The sequence below is a fragment of the Trichoderma gamsii genome (genome assembly GCF_001481775.2).
Source record: "Trichoderma gamsii strain T6085 chromosome Unknown Scaffold_13.2, whole genome shotgun sequence".
In the NCBI taxonomy this organism is placed as follows: Eukaryota; Fungi; Ascomycota; class Sordariomycetes; order Hypocreales; family Hypocreaceae; genus Trichoderma; species Trichoderma gamsii.
Window position 1 is genome coordinate 599721 of NW_020171350.1, and position 13304 is coordinate 613024.

The 13304-nt window shown below is 48.0% G+C and overlaps 4 protein-coding genes across 4 annotated transcripts; 2 read left to right on the forward strand and 2 right to left on the reverse strand.

Annotated features, from left to right (window-relative positions):
* Positions 1–638: 638 nt before the first annotated feature.
* On the forward strand, positions 639–2293 carry TGAM01_v204614 (major facilitator superfamily transporter; the record flags this gene model as incomplete). Its single annotated transcript, XM_018804488.1, has 5 exons — positions 639–897; positions 1018–1079; positions 1164–1338; positions 1394–1802; positions 1867–2293. The coding sequence occupies 5 exons, from the start codon at positions 639–641 to the stop codon at positions 2291–2293; spliced, it is 1332 nt and encodes a 443-aa protein (XP_018662301.1).
* Positions 2294–2497: 204 nt separating this feature from the next.
* TGAM01_v204615 (fungal specific transcription factor) lies at positions 2498–4711 on the reverse strand (the record flags this gene model as incomplete). Its single annotated transcript, XM_024549463.1, has 4 exons — positions 2498–3616; positions 3680–4089; positions 4155–4161; positions 4214–4711. The coding sequence occupies 4 exons, from the start codon at positions 4709–4711 to the stop codon at positions 2498–2500; spliced, it is 2034 nt and encodes a 677-aa protein (XP_024405803.1).
* Positions 4712–7051: 2340 nt separating this feature from the next.
* TGAM01_v204616 (hypothetical protein) lies at positions 7052–8178 on the forward strand (the record flags this gene model as incomplete). Its single annotated transcript, XM_018804486.1, has 3 exons — positions 7052–7227; positions 7309–7900; positions 7957–8178. The coding sequence occupies 3 exons, from the start codon at positions 7052–7054 to the stop codon at positions 8176–8178; spliced, it is 990 nt and encodes a 329-aa protein (XP_018662299.1).
* A 58-nt stretch (positions 8179–8236) lies between these two features.
* Positions 8237–9943, reverse strand: TGAM01_v204617 (hypothetical protein; the record flags this gene model as incomplete). The annotated part of the gene is made up of 5 exons (XM_024549464.1): positions 8237–8827; positions 8891–9115; positions 9174–9460; positions 9512–9850; positions 9910–9943. The coding sequence occupies 5 exons, from the start codon at positions 9941–9943 to the stop codon at positions 8237–8239; spliced, it is 1476 nt and encodes a 491-aa protein (XP_024405804.1).
* Between the last annotated feature and the right edge of the window lie 3361 nt (positions 9944–13304).

Below are 13304 nucleotides of genomic sequence, written 5' to 3' on the forward strand. Positions count from 1 at the left end.
ACTCTGTTCAAAAATTTCCTTGTTTGCCACAGGGCGTTGTGTAGTCAAGTGCTCTCGTATCTGGTCGCCTAATTCGCTTGAGCTGTTTGGAGAGGGGAAACAGCAGATCATGCAGTGTATGGGCTGGTGATGATTCCTCTGCTTATGAAGCAACACTATGCATATTGTTTCACTGATATGTCAACTGAAAGTAGAATACAGAAACTTGCCTTAATAAGTAAATGTAACGAACATCGCTTGTCCCAGCATGGCTTGCTTGACCATGTGGCTTGCCGCTGGGGATCAATCCTGGGCGCCGGCTCGTCTCGGTCTCGGTCGACTGATGGGCCGGGCCTCCTGAAAAACTCGGCCCTTAACCGTTCGTTGGTTTACTCAGCTCTACGGCATTATTCATCTGCCATTGAAATAGACTTGGAAAACGATTGACTTAGCGTAGGTTATCTCCACGATTGAATTCTTACCCCTTTATATACACTATGCGTACACCGTAAAGTAGCCCAAGTTCAGATCAGCAATCTTCGTTTGGCCTCGAACTGTGCCCGGTAGCCGAAAAGCCCTTTGGACGGCTATCCGCTGCAGATCGGTTAGCTCGCTAAACTTTTCGTTGTTCCGACTTGCCATACGCTTTCGCGACCGCCATGTTTTCAGGCTCAAACTCCAGCGACACCGTAATGGAAGACGGCGGTCACAATGAGCAGCACATCATTGCTCCTGAAAAGGATGGGAACAGAGACTCTGGCTACGAAGAGCCTGTTTACTCAAAGGAGGAGGAAGCTGGATACCAGGCTCCGGCTCAAGCACCAATCGGCAGCGCTCCTCCAGATGGTGGTCTGCGAGCATGGCTCGTTGTTGCAGGAGCATGGTGCACTTCGTTCTGCAGCTTTGGGTGGATTAATAGTACGTTGCCTTCAAATTTGTATGGCATTGATGAGTTCAAGAGGGTCGAATGAGCTAACCCATCGGCAAAAATAGGCGTTGGAGCGTTCCAGGACTACTACGAAACTACGATTCTGAAAGACTATTCGGCCAGTACCGTGTCATGGATCCCATCTTTGCAAATTTTCTTCATGATGTTCTTGGTAAGTCAATTGATGCCATCGATACCACGGTGCTTGTTATCAGGTTGAGTTATGCCCCTAGCTAACCTGAGATCGCATGTTTAGGGACCCTTTGTCGGCCTTATATACGACAAATATGGCCCTCGCTACCTCATCATTGGCGGAACCTTTTTGCATGTCTTTGGCCTGATGATGACATCCATCTCTACTCAGTACTACCAGATCCTCCTTTCTCAGGGAGTCTGTAGCGCTATCGGTGTTTCTGCCATCTTCCAGCCAGGTAAGTCGGCCGCATATGTCTCGCCCACGCCTTCAAATCTAATCAATGAATACAGCGCTTAACAGTATCGCTACCTGGTTCACGACGAAACGCGGTGCCGCCTACGGACTCTTGGCGACTGGGTCAAGTTTAGGAGGCGTCATCTTCCCCATCATGGTCACTCGATTGATCAAAGAAGTCGGATTCCCCTGGGCAATGCGAATCTGTGCCTTCCTGATCCTCGGCCTCCTCATAATCGCCATCGTGACGGTTGATGCGTTCAACCCGCCAAAGTTCCAACCGATCACGCTTAAGAGAATGGTGGCTCCTTTCACCGAATTTGAGTTCTCCTGTGTTTGTTTTGGGTTGCTGCTATTTACCTTTGGGCTTTATGTCCCAATCAACTTCGTCTCGGTCGAGGCCGCTGCGGGCGGAGTAGACCCTAACCTGGTGTTGTACATGGTTCCTATTCTGAACGCCGGAAGGTATGATGGTCCAAGGTCTTATCTCTCTTCATGTCTGCGTGTTTGCTAACCATGCTCTATCTAGCTTGTTCGGTCGTATAATGTCTGGCTTCGCTGGTGACAAATTTGGCCGTTACAACGTCTTCATTACCGTCTGTTACCTAGCAAGTATTTTCGTCTTAGGCCTCTGGATTCCTGCATCTACAACTGCAGCGAGAATTGCCTTTGCCGCCATCTTTGGATTCTTCTCTGGAGCATACGTCGCCTTAATCGCTGCGCTCGTGGTCCAGATTTCGCCCGTGACCGAAATGGGATTCCGGATGGGCCTTTCATTTTTCGTTTTGTCTTTTGGAGGCCTGACGACAAATCCCATTTCTGGCGCTATTCTGGAGGGTCCATTAGGATGGCTCGGACCAAAGATATTCTCTGGTGTTTTTTGCATTGTCGGAACGACATTTGTGCTAGCTGCGAGAATCAAGCAGACGGGATGGAAGCTGAACGCAGTCTTTTAAAATCACCTGAGCTTGGAGTCAGCTTAAGAATTGCATGTTGCATCATATACGTATAGATTTAGAATGTTTAATTTGATAATATGCATACTGCATAAATGCCCGGCCCTTAGAGGCTTGCCAAATACATATAATTAATATCTAATATTAAGAATCATCCAGACGTAACGTAAGGGTATATACGGCGTATACATGGAAATGGACTTATTAAAAATAACTGGAGAAGTCATACAGATCCACATGTAAATCTTCAACCAGCGTATTCCAGTCTGGAAGGTTGTTCTGCATGAGGCTGTTCCAATCCACGTTTTCTCCATCAAAACGACGGACGTCCATTACTGCCTCCGGGAGAGAACTCTCCATTTCTTCTTCTTCAGGTGTTTCATTGACTCCTTCTGGTGTGGACCCCGGTGTGTCACTGCCGTTAATCAACGACTGTCGTATCAATTCAGCCTTTTTGCGCATTCTCCTCAAGATGATGGCCTTCAACGCAGGGCTGGACACTGCCATGGACATTCTCACTTCCTCCAGCTCAAATTGCTTTGCGACTATAACCCAGGCACGCTCAACACTAGGACCGCTCGGTGAAACGCAGAGATGCCATAGAACGTAGAGCAGCATGTGGTACTGTGGATGGCCGTGCATGCACCATCTATATGGCCGCAGAAGCTCATCTCCCCATAGCTCGAGGTGAATTTCGAGGCATCGCAGTGCGGACAAAAGATTTGCCTCCGTGGCAAAAGTATTTCGCTTGTCGGGATTCTCCAAGTTTGCCAGTTGCTGCCGTGTGACAAAGTCTATCTTGTGTACCATGGCTAGAGCTGTTTTCATGGCCATTCTCTGTATGGGAATCACGGGATTGCACGGCTTGATATATTGTTCGACGCGGGACCTTAGTTGGGTTAACAGGTTACTCCTGATTACTTCTTTAGGTGTCGGCCCTGATGGTGTCATTGAGAGGTTGGCCATGGCCTGCAATGTCTGAGCCACTTCCATGCATGTCAACGGAAGACTCATCTTGGTCCATCCGCTGTGAGAAGGTGGCAGCTCTTTCATGTCCGGGCGAAGTTCGTTGTCGTCAATGTTGAGTGGCAGTTTGGTATCGTATCCTGGAACTGTTGACCATGAGCTGATACCGTGGTCTTCCGCAGCCCGCCCATCCCTCGCCAGAAAGTGCCACCACAGCCGCCTGCGGACTTCGGATTCAAATGGCGAGATTCCCAGCTTGCTTCCGTCCCTGTGAAGGCCGATGGAATGCGCCATTCTTACGGCAAGGCCGCTCAGAATCCAGATGCCCCTGCCGTGATAATGAGCTCGTGTGGACGCCTAGTTTGACGGATCAGCAACTACGTATCAAGGACAGCAATAGCGTGAACGGAGAGAGCATACCAGGTATATAGCCAATGCTTGAAGTAGCACAACTGTTGGATTCTCCAACATGTCAACCGCCGCCAAGTACATCTGAAAATCTTGTTTAAATGTCCGTAGAGCGTTCATTTTGTCAATGCCAAGTATATACTGAGCCTCGTCTGGTTCCATTGTCAATGTAGCAGCAAAATACACCGCTGAGACTAAGGCTAAAGTGTCTTTTGATACGGCATCTGGTTGGTGGATGGCCGTGAAAACAGTCACTTCATCGGTAGGGATATGCAAAACTTTGATAGTGGCGTCAACATTCTGGACAAATAAATGCCATAGCTGTGTAGCATGTAATCGGGATAGACGCCATCCCTTTTCTTTGTCCTCAAAGACAGCAGGGCCAGAGAGTAAGCCCAAGAGGCTGAATGGCGAGTCAGGATCTGGTTTCTTTATTTCACAGCACGGTGAATGCAACAGTGAGGATTTATCTTGATCCTTTAGTTACATATTAGCTTGATGGTATATAGAGTTAAAATTCCTTGCAGAGGTTGACCAATAGCTTACCTCTTCGATGACCCTGGATATAAGAAGCTCATTGAAGTATTGGCTTGAGGTACCATTTCTAATCAGGACCTCCTCTGACGGAAGTTCCTGAGGCTCCTGGGGAGATTCATGAGGGCTCACGGGCAGATTCGGAACGAAAGATACTTGTGCAGATGGCGGCGGTGGCCTTCTTGCCGCTCCGCCCTGGTCGATGGATGCCGCTACGATTGTCTTCTCAAGATCTGATATCCTCGACGCAACATCCGCAATGGTAGCCTTCCTAACTCGTCGAACAGGCCGGTCTGACGACGGATAAGTGCACGTGAGACGAGCCCTCACGCATGCCAAGCACGGCGTCTGTCTGTCGCATCGGATCTTCCTCCGGTGGCAGAGAACGCAGGACCTGTCCGGCCTTCGGCGGGGGTTCGGCGACGGCGGCGTGAGATCACGGTCCGTCGCAACGGGAGTTATTAGAGGGTCAATGCTGGCTGGACGGCTGGGATCATGCGGAGGAGACATGTCTCAAAGAGCCTTTTGAGTTGAGCCCAACCTAAACTGCAGTGAATGGAATGCTTCTACAACAGCCAATATTTCGGTTCAGTGAGCAAAAGAGTCCCCGACCGAACTGACTGAGCCTGGGATAATCAATGACTTTGTCTCGCAGCAATCGGTTCGGCCTTTGCATAAGCACCGAGGCCGAGAGGTCGCACTCTTACCTCATTGAGCTAAGAGTGGGAGCACCGACGAGTACATTAGTAATTACTCTGTAGCACGCAACCCGGTACAACAGCTTCTAGGAGCATTGTAACCAATAAAGGCTTAGCAATAGGATCAACAGGATCTAGGTTGAGAGCAAACTTTGCAAGAGGGAAGTGAACGCGATCAATGAGATAAACATTTCTCATCACATTCTCGTGCCATGTGCAATACCTCGGAATTCGAATTGTGGCATAAACCGATCTCCACTCGATTACTGATGTGGGCGTGAACAAGCCGCCCAAGGCCCTTCCCTTTGTTGGCCGTGGCATGGCTGTTCCTGCTCCTAAACCACTTGGAGAGAGCGATCATTCAATATCAGCGATAAACTGTGCATATACCAGTCATTTCGCAGCAGCAAATTGTTGCCTCCCTACCAAGAGTTAGTTTGGCAGAACTGGTAACGAATTGAGATACTCAAAGACAATAGCTGATAGGCTTACCGCACTTTTCATGTTTATCCTCTAACAGAGTTGACTTGTAAGGCTACTCTGCGGCAGTGTTCGATGCGCGTGGATAGCCATAGCCTTAGTCAATCGTTAGCAACTATAACCACAAAGTAGAAGCAGCGCCCAAAAGGCCATCAAATTCATTTGGGGCATGCTGTCCATTTTATTGCTCTGTCGGCATGGTACAGAGCGTTTCGGCAGCAACCCGAAACTACCGAGCGCCCGACTCTTTCTCGGATTCGGCCGCAGCCACCTCGCCTTATAGCTCTGTGCGCTATGTGAAATTACCTCGGAACTTGCAAAATGACTCGGATACTTGCTGCTCGCCTTGAAATAGCGCTTGTATGGATCGATTGCAGCATGATTATTCGACCAAGCTGAGTCGATTCAGGGATCCCCAGTTATCGATATAAATTGGGCAGCCTATGTGGATAATCATACTCGGCAAGCGTATTCGGCAGTAGTGGCCTCGAACCAAAACATATGAAGCTTAAGATAAGGTTGCGAATCATTCGGATAGACTGTGTATATATATTCACATCGAATGGAACAATCTTCATTGGCTCGTATTCAGCGATTACAACAAGCTCACCATCGTTGCATTGAGCGGGAAAAGTAGACGAGCACTCTGGTATGCCTGGTCGGCAAGATCCATGCCAGTAAGTAATTACTGACTGATATAGCCTATTGAATTGGTCAAAGAGTAAAAAGATTATTCCTTCCGCTAAGTCTAAAAGAATATCCCGGCATTCTACATGCCACAGTTCATCCAAGTCAGTCGAAACTATATTACTCATACTTTACTCACGTTGTCTACCAAACAGGAACCGCGGTTGATGTGTTTTATAACTTGTAAAGGTTTTTCATCTGTATTAAACAAATTCAATCAACGGAAGAGAAGAAATATATATACTTTATTTTGGCGGGATGGCTAATCTCTAGGGTTGTTGCACGTTGCAAGCAAGTCAGAAAATAGACATGAGTCTTGTAGATTTATACGGCCTTAAGGCATTGTGGGTTATCAAGACCACTTTACCAATATGCTTCGTCTCATTACTTTATCATTCACTTTGTTCATCAATATACCTATTATGGCGGCTAGAATTTCTAGATCAACGGATCCTGGCAAGATAGTATCGGCGGGGGTCATATGCATTCACATGCTCATTAGCGAGCACGTCCCAGAACTACTGCGGGTGGTCCGTGGTGGCGCAAGAGTAAAACATCGCAAACTCTTGCCTCGCTCGACTCAGCGCATCGAGACGGCCCCGATCTGGTTTAGTGTACCGCCTGAACCCGTCGATCTGCTTCCGACTTGCATCTCGGATCGGGCTGCCGAGAGATCGATGCAAATGTCTGCGACAGGCAATAGTCTGCGATGTCGGTAGAGGAAATGATTGGTGGGCTGGCATCAGCTGCGTTATCAATCAGCCGTGAGCCTGTCGCCGACGTGTGATTCCAGACATCATGGACGGATGCTGGCCACGGAAGAAACAGGTTGCGATGATGGAAGGGCTCGAGGGAGTACTTGACGACTATAAGAATGAGACAGAAGTCCAAGAATCATGGCATTTTTTATCATCAGTTTGAAGAGATATCCATTGCAAGCTTCTGAGAAGAGACTGTTTCTAAGCCAATAGAGCTACACGAAACCATGGATACCGCAACCAGAGACGAGAAAACCATCAGAGTCGGCGCTGTTCAGGCTGAGCCTGTCTGGTTCGACCTCGACGGATGCGTCGACAAGACCATTCAGCTCATCAACCAAGCTGCTGCCGATGGCGTCCAAGTCCTTGGCTTCCCCGAGGCGTGGATCCCAGGTTACCCATGGTAAATCGCCCGAATGGCATGAACAACCTCCTTCTGTCTGATGCCTCCATCTGCTAACACTGCGAGTTGTCTGGAACGCAGGCAGATGCGAGTCGCTGCGCCAATCATGCAGTCGATGTGGGTTCCTCAATATCAGGCAAACTCCATGGCCAGGGACTCGCCTCAGATGAAACGCATTCAGGCTGCTGTTAAAAAGGCCGGCATGTTCATCGTGCTTGGCTACAGTGAGCGCGATGGAGCCAGCATTTATCTTGCACAGGCTTTTATCTCGCCCGATGGAGAGATTGTCCTCAATCGCCGCAAAGTCAAGCCTACTCACGCAGAGCGGACTATATGGGGCGAAGGCCAGGCCGAGTCCCTACAAACTGTTGTAGACTCGCCGTTTGGTAAGATTGGCGGTCTCAACTGCTGGGAGCATCTGCAGCCTTTGCTGCGCTATTACGAATTCACGCAAGGTGTTCAGATCCACGTTTCGAGCTGGCCATCCATGTTCGTAATGCCAGATCCCGAAAAGATTGCCTGGCTCTACCATGATACTGGTGAGGCAGACCAGCGCATCAGTCAGAACATGGCGATGGAGGGGCAAGCCTTTGTCATCTGTTCATCGCAGATTCTAACAGAAGAGGGCTTGGCAAAGAACAGCTTATTGGCAGGAAATCCCGTCACCAAAGTGGTATGTCTGGCGCTCTGTCTCGTATATAAGCGACATACACTAACAATCATATCTAGCCTGGCGGCGGCTTCTCCCAGATATTCGGCCCCGACGGAAGGGCACTGTGCGAACCGATCAGCGACGGCGAAGAGGCAATTCTCAAGGCCGATATATCTCTGAGCGACATCACCAAAGCCAAAATATCCATCGATGTCGTTGGCCATTCTGCTCGGCCAGACATGCTCAGTCTCTTGGTCAATCCAAAGGTGGGCAAACTCGTGACGGTGATGGATATGTAGACAAGGAATCTACGTGGTTGAAGAGTATAGTTTAAAAAAGTTAAATTAAGTGTCTGTATTAAATAAACCAAGGTACCGCTGTTTCGTAATTAACAAACTCCCACCATTTCATGCGATTCGTGTACGTCGAGTCGGCCTGAAGATCGTAGTGCTTCCAACAAGTCTCGATAAGATTGCGCATCACCCGGATATTGCCAATGTTTCTCACATTATTCATCAAATCCAAGATGCGCAGAATTCTGATGCGTTGTTCATCTGTGTGGCACTCGCAAGCCGCCATGAATATCGGCCACGGGCTTGTGGCCACCCCTAAGCGTTCTAGGATATCGAACGCCTCTTCCAAATAAGTCGTTTTCTGGTCCTCGTCTCCGGGCAGAGGGACAACATGAACGAGATAGAGCAGTGTCGCTATGCGGTAAAGTTCCGCAGTAGCCAAGATGCGTGTGCGCCTTGCGGGAGCCTCACCGGTGTCTCCCGCAGGATCGAGCCTTTGAACAATGTTGTGTAGTGTGTGCTCCAGTTCGAATCGTTGCTGGATCAGCTTGGGGGACATTGGCTCGATTTCCTTTGTCATGATGCCTATGCGGAGTTTGTTTACTCGGTGTATAATGGCAATTACTTCTAACGAGCATCCTAGAGCTCCAAGAATCTGCAACCAACTAGATTAGCCAGGGTAGATTGAAAAAAAAAAAAAGTAGCGTCAAAGACTGACCAAGGTGGCATCACAGTTGGAAGAACCCAGCAGGAAAAGAATATCAAGGCAATTGTTGGCTTGTCGAAGTGGCTGGCTGAAGCAGGCTAATACTTCATGATACAAGAACCAAGTGAAGAGGAAGTCGGCTTTGATGTGTCTCCGGTGTTCCGGGTATAGCCCTTCCAGCATATATTTCGCTCCATCGAGGTGCGTCGTCCAGTTACCGTCGGTCTCATCAAACACCTAGCATATCCCAGTCAGTGTCAACAGGCCATGAGCCTTTCATTTCTTCTTCACTTACACTATAGATACACAACATCATAGACGCAGCAAACTGCGTCTCGTTTAGATCGATTGATCTCGTTTCACTCCCCGGAGTCAGAGAGGCGGATAGGTAGCGGACAGCGTTTGTCTTGTACGTCAAAGCAGATTCGGCACCACTGTGGTGGAAAGCAGAAACAGCCATCATGGAGTTCCAGAGGGCTTTCGTGGCACTGTCTCCTCGAGATAACACCATTTGGACAAGATCGGTTCGGAAGCCATTCTGAACTTGCGTGGTCGAAATCATAGGAGCAATAACGCGTTCATCTTGTTAATGTCAGTCATTGCTCAATCAAGCATATCGGTTAATGCTCTTACAGTATGACATGAACATGGCATCTTGGCCGACCATCGAGGGATAGAGATTGAGAGCTCGGGCTGGCTTCGTGAAGGGCCTCGTAACGAGCGCATTATAAGAGCTAGGATCCAGCGACGACGCCACATCGTTGTTCGTAACGTTTAGGAAATGCAGCCCATAAGTCTCAGACAGCTCCAGCGGATTCTCAGGCGGCGAATAGACTACAAAGCCGCTATCCTTTCGCCTGCCATCATGGCGATCCGGCCACAGCAGACGAACACCATAGCCCAAGCATCGTCTGCCGGTGCGAGTGCAGTTGTGGCACACTGGCAGACCCCTGTCGCACCCTATTTTCCGCTCTTTGCCGCTGTCAGTAACCCGCACGGACGCGCCAAAGTTCCACAAGCAGAAAACTTACGTTTACAAGTCCAGCAGCCTTGTTTGGCCTTCATAATTCCTAGGCCAAAGCCTGACGACCTCGCCCAGAAGAAACTGTCTTTTGCATTGTATCTCACCTAGTGAATAGGCGAGTGATTCTCAAAACTACATAGCAGCAGAGAGAGTTGCAACAGTACGAAGAAAGAATGGCACGAGTTGCAATCTGACTGCATCCGCCGGCCTCCGCTTTCAGGAGCTGAAACGAGCCAAGGGCTATCAATATTCCGATCCCCGAGACTCGTAACGGCTAGTCTAAGCCCCGTTGCTCTCCAGGCCTCTGATCCTTTGGCTGCAACATGGCATATGTGCCTTGCAGGGGCATTCATGACCCTAGCATCGGCCTACGTACCTATTAGCAGTAGTATACGAATTTTATATACATATATGGACTGATACATATTCAACTCCTATTTTGTTCCCGGCTATTTGCGCCAAGCGCCAAGTTAGGCTTTTGGCAAGGAATCTCCACCTACTACTACTTTGATGGACCGGCATTCGTAAGCCATGATGGCCGAGGACCGTTTCGGTAAACATGCCATATGCCCTCCATGATGGAGATGACAAAAGCTCGCTTACTAATGTCTGCTTTTCTTCGATCCGCTATGCCGGTATTTGAATTCGTATCTCAGTATATCATTATTCAAATACTACCTAATAGATAGCTTCTAGGACTAATAGGTACGGGCCGAAGCAAATAGGGCAAACTCATCCAAACACCTAGACCAGACTTGATGAAAATCGCTGACTTCTAAGAAGTCTCGCCTCTCAGTCGGCCTCATCAATTACTACTTTGGGAGCCTTATTCGTAGCTATTTGTGACATTCTTCTGCTGATGCCTAAATACAGGCATTTATGTAGGGACAATACTAGGAACGAGTGCTTTCTATTTTTTTCCTACACTATTTCCGCAAAGGCCGAATGAAAGAGTCTTCAACGATACCGGTGTTGGTTGTCGAGACTAAAACTGGGAGAAGGAGAGAAAAGGGGCTAATACGCAGTTTGTAAAGAACAGCAAGGATTGTATCTTGCTAGTGATACCCTGCTAGGCATCTATAGTAAAAAAAAATTTGCCTATCACGACGCCTATCTATCCGCATTGCTGCGTCTCATTTAACAACAGGTAACTACATCACGGCAAACCAGCGTTGTATTGATGTGCTCTATTGAGACGGTATTCTCATACTAGGTCCACGCATACGACTTCTTGCTCCAAGACGCTATTATTCCCTCGCAACGTCGTTTTTTTCCCACCAGATGAACCCTGCCAAAACGATGTGTGGCAAACGAGCCAATAGAGCGTGCCGATGGAGGACGCATATTTCATTGATAGCACAGCTACCTAGCAGCATAATTTATAAATCACACAGGGGCCGTCAATTTTTGTTTTAGGTCATGTTTTCTTATTATATGTCTCAGCAATCGTCACTTAGTATGCTGGAAGTGAAAGGAGACGTTTGAGCCTGTTCTTCGGAGCACCGCCGTCGCTCTCTATGCTACTCGCGCTGGGCCGACGTGGAACAGAGTTAACCACTCCGCAGCCCGTAGCATATCGTGTCGTCGCATAGCGATTTTTCAGATCTATTGTACAGAGTTAGGCATCTTTTTGATGGCACAGTCTTTGACCTTACGGGAGCTATCATATCGCCCCGGATCGTTCAACACTGCATCGAGCTTCGCTTTTGCTTTCTCAGACACTGACGGCATGATGATTTTGGTTGCTCAACTGAGACCTTGGGTATTTCAACAGTTGGTTTGGCCACGCAGAGGCTTTGAATAGAGTTTCAGGGCATTGAAGACGTTATATATTCGCCATGCGGGGTAAAACGCCGTTTCAGTGCATATTCTCTTACAAAGCTAGTTCTCGCGATAATATCCAAACCGGCGACGTAATTATGACATCAAAGCTCTGACTTATACCATACATCAATGTCTTCTTTTAAATGATTGTTTTCGGGTTGAGACTGAATTGAAGGTTTGTCATAATAGAAGTTAGCTGTTTAGTGAGGTTATATAAAGAATAATCGTTCCCGCGACAACCCCGTTGAGCAGTGAGACAAGAAAACATTGCTTGCGTCAAAAGTTACTGGGATATCAAATGAAAGCCAAGCCAGGAATGGACAACTACTTCGAAGCCCCGTAATAGACAGGTAACAGCCGTAACTGTTTTATTAACAATGCCAGATGATCTCTTATCGGCATAGTGGGAAACAAAAGAAGAAGGTTGTTGTGTTTAGGAGCTCAACAGCTTGAAAATGATAAACAGTAATCTAATTGCACAGATCTGATACAGCCATCGAAGTCATAGACAACACATTCATTATCAGTGACTTAGCTGCTTCTCGTGTTTGTTAAAAGACTCTTTTATCAAACTCGTTGCGCACCAATGACAGGAAACAGAAAACGAGCGAACATCTGCAAGTAATTTCACAACCTTGTTCAACTCGTTTGGCGGCTTACGGACTGCCTACATTGGCGCAGCATCATCCAGGATTATTAAAATCCGAGGCACCGAGGGGCATTAGTCAGGGAAAGTGTGCTGCTACTCTTCCACAAAGTATTGATTGACCTATTGCAGTAAATCCTCTGCATTTCCCTGCTGCATGGCCAGTTGGCAATATGCGAATTCACGGAAGTCAAGGCAGCCCGATGTAGAGATGTGTTGGCAAGATATGTCGGTGTTGCTCCCTGCTTTGACAACTCGCACTAGTATTGTTTCAGGACAAGCGAAGGTAATAGGGTATTTTGCTGAATGAGAATTGAAATGGAGGCTACAAGAGTCGTCTCGTTGGTAGGTACGAAAGAAAAGAACAGAGCGTTGGCGTCTTCTTTCAGAAAAGATTAATCACATACCTATTAGCGGAGTTGCAGTAGGAACCAGAAAACGAGATCGCGGAGGAAAATTCAATTTAAAGGTCAAATTGCGCCACAGAAAACTTTAAACGCAAGGATGCCCTGTCTTGCCACGGAAACGGCGTTTGCGTGCTCCAACTAACTAGCCTCTCAGAATGAGAATCCAGTTGCTCGATGACATGACATGGATGAGCTGCAATTAGATTGCTGACAGAAGCCAAGCTACGCCAGTTGGTGCTGAATTCGTTGATCCCCTTGCCGGGTGTCGGCTATCTTAATTTCACAGGATCACTCAGAGGGGTAAGCAATAAAAACAAGCATTCACAGCTAAGAAAAAGGCGCTGGAGAATACTAGCACAAAGAGTAGCGGGGAGAGGCGGGGAGAAGCGCCACGAAATCTACCACGCATAAACCACACAAGAACTACGTGAGTGGGAAACAACGGGGCGTTTGCTAGACGCAAAACAGAGGGCTGAGATGTGTTTGCTTTGGGCGCATCTCAGAAGGTATGGATATTGCCGCCCG